The sequence below is a fragment of the Prunus persica genome, chromosome G8 (assembly GCF_000346465.2).
Source record: "Prunus persica cultivar Lovell chromosome G8, Prunus_persica_NCBIv2, whole genome shotgun sequence".
NCBI lineage: Eukaryota > Viridiplantae > Streptophyta > Magnoliopsida > Rosales > Rosaceae > Prunus > Prunus persica.
Genome location: NC_034016.1, coordinates 13,020,761 through 13,038,068, shown reverse-complemented (window position 1 = coordinate 13,038,068; position 17,308 = coordinate 13,020,761). Strand labels below are relative to the sequence as shown.

General features: G+C 33.8%; 2 protein-coding genes and 1 long non-coding RNA gene across 3 annotated transcripts in view; 1 reads left to right on the top strand and 2 right to left on the bottom strand.

Moving 5' to 3' along the window:
• The window catches only part of LOC109950662, an 18,335-nt gene extending 4,809 nt beyond the window's left edge, over positions 1-13,526 (bottom strand). The window contains exon 1 of the long non-coding RNA XR_002272931.1: positions 13,460-13,526. This is a non-coding gene — a long non-coding RNA (uncharacterized LOC109950662). The remainder of the gene's footprint in view (positions 1-13,459) is intronic.
• Positions 3,493-4,711, bottom strand: LOC18766606 (BURP domain-containing protein BNM2A). The gene is made up of 2 exons (XM_007200485.2): positions 4,578-4,711; positions 3,493-4,415 (listed from the first exon to the last, which is right to left on the bottom strand). Exons 1-2 carry the CDS (start codon positions 4,671-4,673, stop codon positions 3,609-3,611), a joined length of 903 nt encoding a protein of 300 aa, XP_007200547.2. The 5' UTR covers positions 4,674-4,711; the 3' UTR covers positions 3,493-3,608.
• Positions 12,754-14,193, top strand: LOC18768881 (organ-specific protein P4). The gene is made up of 2 exons (XM_007200314.2): positions 12,754-12,861; positions 13,303-14,193. The coding sequence occupies exons 1-2, from the start codon at positions 12,817-12,819 to the stop codon at positions 13,966-13,968; spliced, it is 711 nt and encodes a 236-aa protein (XP_007200376.1). The 5' UTR covers positions 12,754-12,816; the 3' UTR covers positions 13,969-14,193.

The following is a 17,308-nucleotide window of genomic DNA, read 5'->3' as shown; positions in this document are numbered from 1 at the left end:
TCTGCACCATCCAACCTTGGCACCCAAAAGATGCTTGACTCCAATTGTATTACAATTGCCCACTTCAATATAGTACAACACAACAATCCTATTACATGGCATTTGGCCCAGCATGTCAACCAATTTAGCCTCAGAGCTGATAAGTTCAAGCCCACCTACACCATGGGTTCCACCCTTCCTATACCATATTTCCAGATTTGGTTTGGGGTTGGAAATGTCTACATTGTAACCAAGCCATTTCCCTACCTTTCTTAAGTCCACCAATGACAGAAAATCCTCTACAACATTACCCAAGTAACAAACTTTTCCATTTTTATACTCCCCACTTTCCAACACACCCCCATGGTGAAGTTCTAAACTACAGTTTTCATGGTTACTTGCATAGTAAACAAGGGTCAAACCAATGCTAAAACACACACACCTGTTTTGGAATCATAAAATCAGACAAAACCATGTTTTAATTCAATGTTCTGTACCAAAACCAAAATGTACAGTACACAGTTCATTCAGTTTTTTAATTGCTATGGAATAACTTCAGTCCATTTGGTGTGAGGCATAGACAGAAGACAAGAAGGGATAAAAAAACCCTAAGTGTTGCAGTCAAGGACAGTATAAAGCAAAGCGTGTAAGGAATCTTTAAAAGCTATGGACCACACAGATGAAAACAAAACCAACTGATACGTATTCAAACAGGCAGGATCACTTATTTATTTAGGAGCAACACTACCCCAACGGAAGTCAAACTCTTCCATCACTATTAGCCAAAAGGACGAAAAACCCAACTATCCCCAAAATAAAACCATAACCTTTAACTGTACCCCCGATAAACCCCAAATTTCGAAGCTTACACGGAAAATTTCTCACTCACTCAGTCACTGCTTCGGCAAATTGAACTCCAATGGCTGCCTTAAAAGGGATAGCGCACCGTATGCAACTCCAATGGCTGCCTCAGAAGGGATAGTTCACATGCTTTCCCCTTTCTTCAGCGCTAAATTGGATTTATTTCGTTCAAAACGACAAAAAGTCGAAGATACCCAGAACAACAAGAGCACGTGACACTTACATGGTCAATCTCGACGGATTCTGTTACGGCAGGACCTAATTGCAACTGATTGTCTAATTAAAGGAGTTCGTTGCCTCAAAATTTAGTTCACCGACCCCATTGCAACTGAGGCCATAGTTCAAGGACGTCTACAGTAATTGACCCTAAAAGGAATGCTTTGGCCATCATGAATGTGGTTTTGGCAATAGTCTCTACTTTTGTTGACATGTATTTGTAGCGTTAAACTTTAAGAATAATAAATAGGAAACTACAAAGAAATTTATTTATTTATAGTCATCATAATTCGATTAATTAATTTACTTTACTTAAATGTAGCTAGTTAGGGCCCATTTTCAGCTCATAAGCACTTTTATTTGAAGAATGTCGAAATTTTTGTTAAAAATCTATTTTTATTTTTATTTTTTGGGTACTTCTTCAAAAAACGCTTGCTAGATCCACCGTTGATTTCTTCTAATAATGAAAACAAATACCCTAGTTTTACCCGATTGCGATTAGTACCATAATATTTTGTTATATTCATCATCGTTGTCCTTGCATACGTCTTGAATCTTATTCATCGCCAAACCCAATATGACTCTAGTGTCCTGCCTTGATGCTTTTGAAGACAAATATTCTCTTGGTAGATTATCTATAAGTAATATGAGGTTAATTTCATATCCTTAAACGCACAACTACAAGGAACTCTTTTGCATTGCATTTTAGACATGAAGTTCCTTTGTGCCACCTTAGCTCTCTTCTCTCTTCTTTTGGTAAGCATTTGTATCCTCCTTTTCTTCTTGTTGCTTATAATCTGTGATCAATTTCAAGTCAACAACTTGATAATGAAAAAACGGTACTAAAATCTTATAATTCCACGAAAATGTTCTCTTATTAGAAAATCTGATATATTATATTGTTAAATAAGTTATCAATTTTAACCATTTATTTTGTTTAGAAGTGTGGTCGAAATTAACAATTTGACAATTTAACAAAACCTACAATATGATTTGAAACGTATGCCTTGGAAATATATATTTCTTTTTACAATAACTAATAGAACATCAAGTGTGAGTTGGTGCTATTTAAAAATAAAATAAGCTTCTACTAAGCTCTAGTGTTAGAGAGCATTTACCCCCGAATTTAAAGGTGGAGTTGAAACCTTGGACCCTTTGTTCTATGTAACAAAAATAAATAAATTGGCTCTGAAGAAGCCTATGTTTTATGAACGTAAGATATATACGGTTTGGTGTTTATGTGTCTAAGCTAGGTCAGGAATGTAATTTGGAATCCTGAATTAATAAATAGCTTTGGCTATGAATGTGTTTTTGGTTACTTTTTGTAGCTAATTAGTCTTTGAGAAAAATTAATAAATGGGGAACTCCAAAAGAAAAATTAATGTGTATATCAAACACATGGCACCGAAGATATATAAACTTGGCCAATAGGTTCTTACAATGGTGATGGATTCCCCCTTCCCTTCATGGCATCCAAGATTGAACTTTAGTGAGATTTCTTTCCTCCAATGTAATAAAAAAATAAAAAATAATAAAAACTTGATTTTTATTAAGGGTTTTGTTTGGATGCTCCATCTATGAAAATTACAAATACAACTTGTTCTCTGAAAGGAGATTTAACTCAAAAATGAAAAGTTAACTCATCTTCACAAATGTGATATTTCGGTGTCTCAAAAGTCATTTCCTTTCTACCTCTTGCCTTGGTCTGAGAACGCCCACATAGTCCTGTAAAACCCCCAAGTCATCAAGCAACCCTTAAAGCTAAATATAGCTTCATTAATAGCCTTTGCGGCTGCCATGTAGTCGAACAACAATACAGTACATAACAGAACAGGCCTAGTACATTGTACCACCACACTGACATCACACAAGCCTTTTCTTTTCTTTTTTATCATCAAAATGATATTAGGAAAAAGGTGAATGCGATCATTACGAAAAGAGAGGAATCAAATAGATAATTGTAAGAGTAAATGTTTATAATCACTTGAGTTACAATTGTCCATGTTCGAAGGAATCAAACTTTTTTTTTATTGAAGAATGAATCGAACTTAAGACTAAATATGATCTTAATTATTCGGAACATAAGATATGATGTTAATTACTTAAGTTACAGACTGTAATCACTTGAGCTACAAGGACATGTATACTGATACTGAACAGATAGGACTCAACTCAGATTGCTCATCAAGGTTCCTGATGCCTCATGCATAGAAATTTAGATCTCAAATTACTCACCAAGGTTTCTGTTGATTCATGCATTGAAAATTTTTAAGTCGTTTCATATTCCATTAAGGAATCTTTTTCTATTTTCAAAATTGTACTTTTTCGTTGTAAACATAAGAATTTATAGCCTAATCAGACAGCTAATTTGCAGCCTTTTGTAAACCTGTTTGGTTGATTAATATTTCTTTTATGATAGTATTTTTTCTTCAAGAATCAACAATCTGGTCATCAAAACTTCACTTCCAGGAATTTCAGTGGGAAAATCAAAAGCTTCCAAAGAAGCTTGACCTTTTATATTATGTTCAAACGCTGACCCTGCATTAAAATTACTACATTGAAGTGGATGCTGGAACCCACACAAGATTATCAGCAGGAAAGAAATGACACACAGCAGAAGCTCCTGGCTTAGTCCTAAGCACACTGAAAGATGCATGATTAGGGCTCCATTGAGAGGTGTCCAAGTGACAAACAGCAACAGCTTCTACCCTATCTCCATCCTCACCACCCAACAAAACCTTGAAAACCTTGTTCACACTTTTTTGGCTGTGGCAGTAGAAAACTACGTAAGGGTAAGACATGGTGTGGCAAGCCACCATCTTGGGAGCCAAAATCTCCTTGGGCTCTTCCAAAATAGTGTAGTTCTGGAAATTGGTAGTTGAATTTGTGAGATGGGTTGTGGCCACAACACTGAAAGGGGTGTCCAATCCGAAGACGCCACGTGTGAAGTCAAGCATGGATTCTAGGGATGTAGCACAGGACTTGATCTCTCCCTTGATGGGTTCAATCTCACACTGCCTGAGAGTGTCTTCCATGGCCTTGGCTTGGGGAGAGTCTTGAGAGAAGGAGAAGAAGTGAAGGAGGTGGAGGAGTTGTTTTGATGAGAAAGGAATTTGATCAGCTTCTTCTCTTGGTAACAAGTGGGGAGATTTTGAAGGGTTTATTTTGGGAAAATAGATGGCCCTGGTTTTGCCCTCCTTTAGGTCCTCGAAGGTGAAGAAAATCATAAATGAAGGGTCCATGTGATGATGCATGTGGGATGATGGATGATGAGCATGAGCATGCTCTGTATGTGTTGTTTCATGGCCATCACCATCTTGTGTTTCACTCATCTTCCTGCCTCCAGTTCCTTGAATACACTGCACAATATTTACGCAGAAACCACCAAAAAAAAAAAAAAAAGCTTAAATTTAAAGGAAAACTAACAGTTATTAGAACAAGAGATTCGTATGCTGCAGCATCATCAAATTTCCCTCAATTAAATGATAAGAATATGAAGAGTGGGAATAAATTGAAGTTACCATAACAAGCACCAGTAAATGAAGTAAGGGGCTCCAGAGAGCAAGTCCGGAAGCCATGTTTCTTCCCTTGTTAAAAGTCCTTGCCATTTTGTTCATCCGGTAATTTTGAAAGAGCCACCACAAAGATATATAAATTTCCAATCTTTAACTATCTAGACATATAAAAGCTATTTCTCAAGGAAATTATTTTCTTAGGAAAAAGTGAGGGGGCGTTTGGTATCCTATTCAAATAGGGAACTCAAAAACTTTGATTTTTTTTTTTTTTTAAACGAGGAGTTCTTCAATCTATTTTTATTAATCAAAAACTTGTTTGGTATGCAACTTGAAAACTGTTTTCAAATCATAAAAATTTGAGAACTTGTGGGTTGTTAAAAAAAAAACTGAAAAAACAGATATTTTTTTGTTTTTAAAAATTGAGGTGTTTTTTAGTTATTCTTGAGTTTGAGATTTTAAAAATAGGGCTACCAAACAGGTTTTCTTTGTTTTGGACTAAATTGTGTTTTTGAATTTAAAAAGTTGAATTCAAGTTGAATACCAAACAAGCCCTAAACTTTAAGGGCAAGTCCACCGCAAAGGGAATACCCAGGCAGGAGGGGGCTCAAGGGCCAAATTGCAGCTCCAGCACGCCAAGTCCAGCCTAAGCAAGGGGTGGGTCCCACGAGCCCAGGTGAGCCCACTAGGTTGTTGCCCGAAGGCTGCTGACATAATGCTGACATCATAATGACATCAGCAACCAAAAAAATTGAACAAATAATGAAAATTTTCAGAATTTTTTTTATAAATACCTAACCATATTCTTTACTTCCCACACCAAAAACTCTAAAGAAATTCATCTCCTCATATCTCATATGAATAGTAATTGCCCTTGCTCTAGCCCATAGGGGTGGAAACTAAATTCATAAAATTTTCTTATAATGAAGAACACATATAAAAAAAATTGTAAAAAAGAAATCTATATAAGCAGCCATTGATGAAGTATAGGATTGGTCTGAAAAATTTTGGAGTACACAATTCTGTTAAAAGAAAAAAAGAAAGAAAAAAAGCTCTAGTTATAGTATTTCCACTATTATTTCTTTAATTAAATTAATTTTCTAAATCATCATTCAACAATCATTCCTACAAAATAAAAAATAAAAAAATTCAACCAAACTAGATATCGGTTAGTCATTTGATTAAAGCATGATAATTCATTGTTTAATCAAAACTTTAAATTTGTCTCTTTATTTGATACTAATTAGATGACTAAATAATTTTCATTATATTTTTGGAGTTTAAATGGTGCCCTAAAAGATAGAAGATTTTGGTTATCCAACAACAATGGTACAACATAAGAGTTATGAGAGGATAAACAGACCAAATCCTTTGCAAACAATGACCCTCAACTCAAAGGATCTTGCCCGATGCTAATCACAATGAAAATATGTCCATAATCATGCAAGTCACTTGCCAAATATCGAATGCTTATCATATGTGAACATATGAACATTTTTGTTGGTATATGTGGACATTGAAGTGGATAGTTTTGGAATAACCAGAGGGTCATCATCTTCGTTATTATTATTATCAGAAAGTTATTGATGCCCAAGAACATGTGGAGTCATATATATCACATAGATTTATTAATAGAAAAAAATCATGTCTATTTTTAGAAATCTTCCAAAAATGTAGGGTCCATATTTAGTGGACGATACCTGTATAAAAAAGAATTATTAAAAAAAACACACACACAAACACAAACAGGTGCGACTAGACTACATAGAAAAGCATGGCGTACCTACTTTAGAAACCTTCCAAAAATCAAAACATTACAAAGCATGATAACTGAGTGTTTTATCAAAACATTATATGTCATATTTATTTAATAAAAATTGGATGACTAAACGATTTCTGCTTTTGTTGATTGCAAAGTTGGTGTTTAAAACGGTGGGCTAAAAGATAGAAGATTCCAATTATATCAAACTACATTAATTGGAGAATGAAAACCGTATACAATTAAGTAGATAAGAGAAAGCTACAAAAAGAAAGGTAACTCGCATACCCCATAAACATTTATAATATGAAGTATGGTACAACGTAGGAGCAGTGGCGGATCCAGGATTATGCGGTCAAGGGGGCTTAGTGTAAAGTTCCGAAATTTTTCTACAAAGAAAATAATGCTGAAAAGATAGAAAGATAGTACTATAATCCGTCATTCGAGTTCTTAGTCCAGGATCTGCCTGAAAATTAGCTAATATCTCATCTACTTCAATTGGTCTTGCATTTGAACTACCCGGATTAGGCGAAGAAGGACTATCTGTAGATAATTTTCTTTTAAAGATTCGTTCCATAAATCTACAAATCAATTAATTCAATCAATCATTAATTTTTATCCAAATTATCATATGAATATGAAAATTTCAATAATCTACTCTCAATATTCAATATACTCCCTAACCCATATCAATCAATATTCAATATACCAATACTTGCCAATGAAAGTTTCAGCGACATCAGGGAATTTTTCCCTTATGTAATTGTCCAATCAATATTCAAAATAATCAATCAATTCACATTATCAATCAAGCATAAACTCAATCAATCTACATTATCCATCAATATGATTCATATACATAAATTTCATTACATAAAAAAAAATATCAACATCAACAATATATATTATCACTATAAGGTGGGTTGGGAGATTGGGAGAGGTTAGGGTTTGAGAGGGTGGGAAGAGCTGTGAAATTGGGAATGAAGGGTTTGGATGTGCTGTGCATTCGGGTAAGTGATCCTGTGTTCCTTTTTTTTTTTTTTTTTTTAACCTGGCCCAAAACTATGTCGTTTTGAAGCCAGGTCAATTAAAAAAAATTTGACTGAGCCTTGGACCAAACGACGTCGTTTGGCAAGGCTCGTTTAAAAAAAAAAAAAGGGATGCGTAGCTCGCGCACGCAAGGCACAGTGCAGCTGCGCAACCGAAGAAAAAATGGCCTGGGACTTTCGTCGAGCAGTTGGTGTGCATACCAGGAGTCGTCCAGCAGCTGTCCAAGGGGGCTTTCATGGAGTCCCTTGCCAATTTTTCAGCCTTTCAAGGGGTCGTCGAACCCCTCTTGTCCCAACGTGCGTCCGCCACTGCATAGGAGTATGAGAGGATAAATAGACCATCCTTTGTCAATGACCCGCAACGGATCTTGGCCGATGCTAATCATAATGAAAATATGTCCATAATCATGCAAGTTATTAGTTTTCACTTGCCAAGCATAGAATGCTTACTCGACGACATATCCCTTATCGTCGCGCATGTATTTGGCGTCAAATAAAAAATCCCTTACGCGACGATACCGTTTGTCGTCGCGCTAAGTAGTCTTTTGTGACGACAGTTGTCGTCACGCAAGTGTTTGGCTTCAAATAAAATAATCCACGGTTTTCTGTCTACCTTTACGCGACGATAATGGTTACCGTCGCGCTAGGTTTTCTTTATTGACAATATGTGTCATCGCGCAAATGTTTGGGGCTAAAAAAATTAAATCCACTTTTTTCTTCCTCACTTTGCACAACAACCGCATTTTTTATTACGCTAAATTTTCTTGCGCGACGAAATTTTTGGTCGCCAAGTTTTGGATAGTTTGCGTGACGAATAATTTTTTTCGTCGCTCAAGAGTTTCTTGCGCAACGAATTTGTCGTCGTCGCACAAAATATCGTTGCGCAAATAGTAAAATTTAGTAGTGTAATTAGATGACTAAATAATTTTCGTTATATTTTTGGAGTTTAAACGGTGAACTAAAAGATAGAAGATTTGGATTATCAAACACCAATGGTACAACATAAGAGTTATGATAGGATAAACAGACCAAATCCTTTGCAAACAATGACCCTCAACTCAAAGGATCTTGCCCGATGCTAATCACAATGAAAATATGTCCATAATCATGCAAGTCACTTGTCAAAATATAGAATGCTTATCATATGTGAACATATGAACATTTTTGTTGGTATATGTGGACATTGAAGTGGATAGTTTTGGAATAACCAGAGGGTCATCTTCATTATTATTATTATCAGAAAGTTATTGATGCCCAGAACATGTGGAGTCATATCACATAGATTTATTAATAGAAAAAAATCATGTCTATTTTTAGAAATCTTCCAAAAATGTAGGGTCCATATTTAGTGGACGATACTTGTATAAAAAAGAATTATTAAAAAAAACACACACACAAACACAAACAGGTGCGACTAGACTGCATAGAAAAGCATGGCATACCTACTTTAGAAACCTTCCAAAAATCAAAACATTACAAAGCATGATAACTGAGTGTTTTATCAAAACATTATATGTCATATTTATTTAATAGAAATTGGATGACTAAACGATTTTCTGCTTTTGTTGATTGTAAAGTCGTTGGTGTTTAAAACGGTGGGCTAAAAGATAGAAGATTCCAATTACATCAAACTACATTAATTGGAGAATGAAAACCGTATACAATTAAGTAGATAAGAGAAAGCTACAAATGGAAAGGTAACTCGCATACCCCATAAACATTTATAATATGAATTATGGTACAACGTAGGAGTATGATAGGATAAATAGACCATCCTTTGTCAATGACCCGCAAAGGATCTTGGGCGATGCTAATCATAATGAAAATATGTCTATAATCATGCAAGTTATTAGTTTTCACTTGCCAAACATAGAATGCTTATTGCAGTATTGGAGGTCCCAAAAGAAACAAGAAATTATATACAAGTAGAGAGCCCCATGCGTGTGTGAAACATATGAACATTGAAGTGGATACAAGTAGAGCCCCATTTTTGTTGGCAAATATGTGGACATTGAAGTGGATAGTTTTGGATTAATGTGCCATTAAGAATCAGTTGAGGGGTCATATTCATAATTATCAAAAGAAGACTCGTCGATGTCATATGACTAAAGTATGTTGACTCGTCGATATAATTATTAGAAACCTTCAAAAAATGTAGGGCTCACATATTTAGATATATCTCTGATTTTTTCTAAATATAATAATTAAACTATGTCAATTGACCTAACGCACTGTCGCACATATGCTATTAGTAGAAAATCTTTACTTGGACTCATAGATATAAAACTATTATAAATTCTAGAGAGTCCAACCATATTATTTTCATTTTGAGGTTTTTTTTGTCACAATATCTCATTTGCTTATAATTTAGGAAATAAATTGGAGAGCGCATATAAGTCGAAGGGTTGGGCTCATTCATATAACGATGTTATGACTGAAATTTATCTTGCATAATCATGTTGTTTCTTGACTTTTTTATAGGTTCAAGTCCGAAAGGCATCTACCCACACCTATTGCATAGTATTATATTGCTTATATATAAATATATATTTTCACTGTTTTTTTTTTGGTCATGGTACAATTTTGAAAAATTTGTGGGGGATTGTTGGAATTTTAAAATTTTAACCGTTTTGATTTATTTAATTATTTTGGCTGTTTTATTTTATTTATTATGGGCGTTATAAATATTTAATATTCAAGTTTTATTTATATATTAAATGCCTTAATTTTCTGGTTTGTGAAAGTTACATGTTCTTGGATGCCTATAAAAGGCCACTCCTCCTTCACATTTGTAACAAACACAATATACCATCAGAAAATCACATATCATAATCACCACCACAAACTAATGCTCTCCTTTTCAACTTTTATATATATTCCCTACTTTATATTATTATTTTGGCAATGATTTTGTGACTTGGATACCTATATCCGTATATGAACGTGCTCATAGCGGATCTTTAGTTTGTGTAAAGGGGTCGTATCTTGGAGCCTTATAGACCGTCAGTACCTGCACGTAGGGAGGCTACAAAGGCTTTAGGACAGGGTCTTTAACGTGCTTCACCGTACCAACTCACCTTCTTATTTATTATTTATTGCTTTTACTTACTATTGCTTGTTTCTCAATTTCATTGTACGTAAAAGTTTTCAATCTTTATATATTATAATATAAATATTTTGTATTTGGCTTTACGGAAATAGAAAAATATATAATTTTTATAACAATTATTGATCAATAACGTTTTCATTCATACAACAAAAAAATCAACAATTATAGATATCATAATTGAGGGGACAAAGCCATTATTCTTTCTCCTATCTCCCCTCCTCTCTTCCTCCCCAATCTGCTTCTCTCTTCCTACCTTCTTCTTTCTTCCCCCATTTTCAGTGATAAAAGGTTTCCCCTTTTTGTCTTCGCTTTGTTATGAATTTCCTCCACCCATCACAGATGGATGCGTCTTGGCATCAGAACTCCACTTGTACCTTCGAATTGTCACCACTATCCTTTTTGGGGTTTCTTTATGTTTAGAATAAGTAGCAAAGACTCTTTGGGTTTTCTGTGTAGTTTTCACCTCTACTTTTGTGAGAGTTTTCGACTTCTCTTTTGTGAGAGTTTGATGTTAGAATTAAAAATAATAACGGGTAATGTTCCATAAAAATAGGATTCATTATCTGATTTTTCTTTTAATTTTTTTTTAATATGAAAAGTATGAATTTACCATATTATCCTCATTTAATTAATAATTTCAATTCTTAATATTTTCATTAACCACGGACATTTTCTGACATTTTGAATGTTTCATCATTATCTGCCTTTTACTTTATAAGTATAGATTTAATTAGATTAATTTTTAATATATTATGTAAACAGTCTGTATTTGTTCTAAAATGATGATTATTAATTATATTTAAAGTACATGAATTGATTTTTTTAACGGAAGAGGGGGTTAGATTTTTTTTTTTTTTAAATGAAACGAAGAGGGGAGTTAGATTTGAACTATAGAAAAAAGAAATATTATTGAATTAAGAGCTAATAGGTATATGAATTAAGAGATCTCTTTATTATGAAATGGATTATAAAATGAGAATCCTTGATTGAATTGCTCATTTTACAAGACAAAAAAGGCCGAGAGTAGGTTATCTTCTTTCATTGATCCTGATTTCGTTTGATTATTCTGATGTACTCATTGCTTTGGTTTCGTCATTCTTAGTGAAAGACAATTATATATGAATTATAAACCACATAAATGATAGTCCCATAAGACAAAGCAAAACATATAAATGAGAAGCCCATTGATGTAGTTATGTATGTAATAGAAATGGTTAATTTCAATCTAGTATCCTGAACTCTTATTTTTAAGGCACATTTGTCCCTGCACTCTCAACTTTAAAGATTACACACTCTAAGCTTTTCAATTTTGTGCAATCTGGTTCCGACATTCACTTCATCATCAAAATTTTCGTTAATTACTTGTGTGATACTTATAATTGCTTGTAATTCAAGTGATTAAGTCCTTTCACCTCTTCCCCATTTTCAGAGACAAAAGGTTTTCCCTATTTGTCTTAGTTTTGTTATGATTTTCATCCAACCATTATATGCGGCTGCAGCTCAGTGTCGGATCTTCACCTGCATTTCGGCGTCGAATCTCCACCACCATCTTTTTTGCAATTTCTTTATGTTTAGAATAAGTTGCAAAGACTCTTTGGGTTCTCTGTGTAGTTTTCACCTCTCCTTTTGTGAGAGTTTTTCATCTCTCCTTTGTGAGAGCTTTTCATCTCTCCTTTGTGAGAGTTTTATTTGTATTGTTATGGCTTGGTTTTTTCAAGCTTTATATCTTTTTTATTATTCTAAGTTTGCAATCTTAGTTGTGATGCCTATGCCAGAGTTTCTTTAATCCTACCTGATCTTTAGTGGAGACACGTCATATTGTCTTAATTTTGATATTAGACCGCTCTGCTATTGTAATGGCCCTTTTGTGGCTAGTTTTTATTGGCCCTTTGTGGCTAGTGACTTTTTTGACTGAATTATGAATGCAATTATAGAATTTCTCAACCAAAAAAAAAAAAAAGTATTTACCGTTGTATTTGAAGTCCTAAGTTTAATTCCTCCTTTCTCTAATATTGCTTGTATAAAAAAGAATTATTTTTAAAAAAAAAAACACGAACACAAAATGTGTGACTAGACTACATAGAAAAGCATGGCATACCTACTTTAGAAACCTTCCAAAAATCTAGGGCCCATAATTAGATCCGCACCACATTTGTTTCAAAGTATGATTATCAAAATTATAGGGACCATTCTTCAAAACAAATCTAGGGCCCATAATTAGGTCCTACCTGCCTTGATGCTTTCGTTCTAGTAAATTATCTATAAGTAGTGAGGTTACATATCCTTCAAAAATATAACTACAAAGAACTCTTTTGCATAGCATTTGTAGACATGAAGTCCCTTTGTGCTATCTTAGCTCTTTTCTCTCTTCTTTTGGTAAGTATTTGTATAGTACCCTTCTTCCCATTGTTGCTTATGAAGTCACCAATTTTTAAAGCCAATAAGTTGCTAGATATATAGGACAGACAAGACAAATGCAGCCAAAAATCTTATATTATGCTTGCATGAAAATATTCTCTTATCAGACTCTAACTTATGTTATCATACTTTAAACTTAGACCGCACATTTTAGAAATAATCAACTTGATTAATGGTTTATATTCACATTCTAGCAATATAAACATCTTATATTGCCACACAGGGTAAGAGAACATTTCTCTTCGTATGTCATATTATATTGTCAAATTGTCAATTTGAAGTGATTTTTTGTCAAATATGTTATCTAAATTGACAGTATAGATTTCAACATGATCATTTAGATTAATGCCTTAGAAATTTCTTTTTATTTGTTTTTATTTTCTTTGTCTTGTGGAACAGTTTGTCAAAACAACATATTCAAGAAGAGATGTCGGGAAATACTGGAAAAATGTCATGAAAGAGCAACCTATGCCACAGGCAATTGAAGGCCTCCTTGTTGATATTTCTGATTCAACACCAAAAGAGAAAGCCGACTGCCATGAAAAAGTGAAAAAACCTTTTGTTGAGGTTGACGTTGAGGTTGAGGAATTTGAACCAAAGCCTAATGCTTTGGTTTACAATGCAGTTGCTGCAAAAGAAGATAAGCAGCCATTTGTGAAAGATTTTGAGCCCAGGCCAAATGCTTTGGTTTACAATGCATTTGCAGCAAAAGAAGATAAGCAGCCATTTGTGAAAGATATTGAGCCCAGGCCAAATGCTTTGGTTTACAATGCATTTGCAGCAAAAGAAGATAAGCAGCCATTTGTGAAAGACTTTGAGCCCAGGCCAAATGCTTTGGTTTACAATGCATTTGCAGCAAAAGAAGATAAGCAGCCATTTGTGAAAGATTTTGAGCCCAGGCCAAATGCTTTGGTTTACAACGCATTTGCAGCAAAAGAAGATAAGCAGCCATTTGTGAAAGACTTTGAGCCCAGGCCAAATGCAAAATTTGCAGCAAAAGAAGATCAACAGCCATTTGTGAAAGATTTTGAGCCAAGACCAAATGCTTTGGTTTACAATGACTAAGAGGTTGAATTATTGCAATTCTGGTGGTGTTATTGTAAAATATAAGCTTGCTGGGCTTGTACGTAGCTTCTAAGCTTCTATGTACTGAAAAAAAAAAGCCATTGGCTCTGAGAAAAGTCTATGTTTTATGTTGTACGTAGCTAGGTCATGAATGTAATATTCAGTTCTAAGTTAATAAAAGGAATGCTTTGGCCACCATGAATGTGGTTTTGGCAATAGTCTCTATTTTTGTTGTCATGTATTTCTAGCGTTGAACTGTAAGAATAATAATAAATAGGAAACTACAAAGAAATTTATTTATTTATAGTCATCATAATGCAATTAATTAATTTACTTAAATGTAGCTAGTTAGGGCCCATTTTCAGCTCATAAGCGCTTTTATTTGAAGAACGTCGAAATTTTTGTTAAAAATCCTTTTTTTTTTACTACTTCTTCAAAAAACGTTTGCTAGATCAGCCGTTGATTTTTTTCTTATAATCAAAACAAATACCCTAGTTTTACCCAATTGCGACTAGTACCATAATATTTTATTATCGTTGTCCTTGAATACGTCTTGAATCTTATTCATCGCCAAACCCAACATGACTCTAGTGTCCTGCCTTTATGCTTTTGAAGACAAATATTCTCCTGCTAGATTATCCGTAAGTAATATGAGGTTAATTACATATCCTTAAACGCACAACAACAAGGAACTCTTTTGCATTGCATTTTAGACATGAAGTTCCTTCGTGCCACTTTAGCTTTTGGTAAGCATTTGTATCCTCCTTTTCCTCTTGTTGCTTATAATCTGTGATCAATTTCAAGTCAACAACTTGATAATGACAAAACGGCGCTAAAATCTTATAATTCCACGAAAATGTTCTCTTATTAGAAAATCTGATATATTATATTGTTAACTAAATTATCAATTTTAACTACTTATTTTGTTTAGAAGTATGGTCGAAATTAACAATCTGACAACTTAACAATACCTACAATATGATTTGAAACGTACGCCTTGGAAATTTCGGTAAACTTGACGTTTGTTGCTTTTCTGTCTTGTGGAGCAGTTTGCTAAAACTATAGAATCAAGAGGAGGTGCAGGAATTGACTGGGAATATATCAGGAAAGAGCAACCCCTTATGCCAGGCCTCCTTGTTGAACATTCTGATTCAACACCAAAAAAAGAAGCCAACTGCCATGAAAATACAGAAAAACCTGTTGTTGACACTATGGAATTTGAACCCAGACCGTTTATCTCAGCTTACAATGATGAAGAAGGCAAAGCAGAGTTCTCTGCCAAAGACTCTGAGCCAAAGTCCCAGGCTTACCCTGACAAGCAGCCACTTGAGTCAAAAGAAAATAAGCAGTCATTTGATGAAGACTTTGATCCAAGGAAATATATATTTCTTTTAACAATGACTAATAGAACATCAATTGTGAGTTGGTGCTATTTAAAAACAAAATAAGCTTGTACTAAGTTCTAGTATTAGAGAGCATTTACTCCCGAAGTTCTAGTGTTAGAGAGCATTTACCCCCGAATCTAAAGGTGGAGTTGAAACCTTGGCCCCTTTGTTATGTAACAAAAATAAATAAATTGGCTCTGAAGAAGCCTATGTTTTATGAACGTAAGATATATACGGTTTGGTGTTTATGTGTCTAAGCTAGGTCAGGAATGTAATTTGGAATCCTGAATTAATAAATAACTTTGGCTATGAATGTGATTTTGGTTACTCTTTGTAGCCAATTAGTCTTTGAGAAAAATTAATAAATGGGGAACTCCAAAAGAAAAATTAACGTGTATATCAAACACATGGCAATGGCACCGAAGATATACGAACTTGGCCAATAGGTTCTTACAACAGTGGTGGTGGATTCCTCCTTCCCTTTATAGCATCTAAGATCGAATCGTAGTGGGGTTTCTTTCCTCCAATGTAATTATGTATAAAAAAATTTAAAGAAAATTTTGATTTTTATTAAGGATTTTGTTTGGATGCTCCATCTATGAAAATTACAAATACAACTTGTTCTCCGAAAGGGATTTAACTCAAAAATGAAAAGTGAACTCATCTTCACAAATGTGATATTTCGGTGTCTCAAAAGTGATTTCTTTTCTACCTCTTGCCTTGGTCTGAGAACTCAAACTTGGGGTTGTTTTTACTCTCAACTCAAACTTTGGTTCGAGGCATCGATTGGTTTGGGGCTTTTGGGTCTGGCCTCAACACTGCAAACAATAAAGCAGAACTCGAAGTCTGACATTCTAGTCCAAGTCCTTAGAATGGTCTTTTGATTTATTCTCTGGAAAGTTTTTTTTTTTTTTTTAAAGTACTATTTTTTGTATTGTTCCTTTTCTTTTTCTTTTTCTTTTTTAAAAAGAAAAACACTATGCATATTCCACGTAAATGTCAATTCCTTTATAATTAATTTGCCCCTACTGCTAAACTTAAAGTTATCATCACTCATATGCTTTTCAAGTATCACAAACAAAAAACTTTATTGCAGAAGGTGAAGGCCCGTTTGATAACTATTTCAGTTTTCAGTTTTAGGAAATTAAAAACATAAAACTTGTATGGTAACTAATTTTAGTTTTCAAAAAAATTAAAAATTAGTTAAAAGTTGTTTTGTAGCTAATTTCAGTTTTTAGTTTTATGTGAAACTTGGAAATGAATTTTTTTTTCGAGAAAGTGCATGTCGCAAAGAGTTCGTAGTACTTTTCAGTAAAGTTTTTGAAATTAGGATGATTCTTTTTGTGAATTTTGGATTTGGAGGTCTCGAGATTTGGTCTGGGTCCACAGTTGAACTCAATAGTCATGTGGCTAGGTCTAAGTCGAAAGGTCCCAAATACGAGTTTCGGTAACTAAAGTGTAATGCAATGTAAAATTTGTGAATGAGAAAGGAGTGCAAAAAAAAAAAATATTAAAAGCTGAAAACACTTTCAAGCTGTTTAAAAAAAAATAAGGGTGATTTTGAAAATTAGATCTCACACTTTTGAGAACTGAAATTGAAATCTATTACCAAACATATTTTTTTTTAAAAGAAAACGAAATCAATTACCTTTTTTTATTTTTTTATTTTTGTGAATTGTAAGTGGGATTCTTCAACAAAAAAAAAAATTTATTTCATGTTCAAATTTTAAATTTTCATAATTTTCTCTGGAAACCCAAACGAATGTTGAAACATCCCAAAACTAACCCTGTAAAAATCATTTTTTATTTAATTTTAACTGAAAAATAAAAACTAGCAACAACAAGACAAAAGTTTGAAGTTCGTCAAAGAAGAAAGAGAAAAATAATGAAAGAAAATAAAGACAATGAGAAGAAAAGAGCTTGAATTTCCGCGTCAAAGAAAAAAAAAAGTGAAA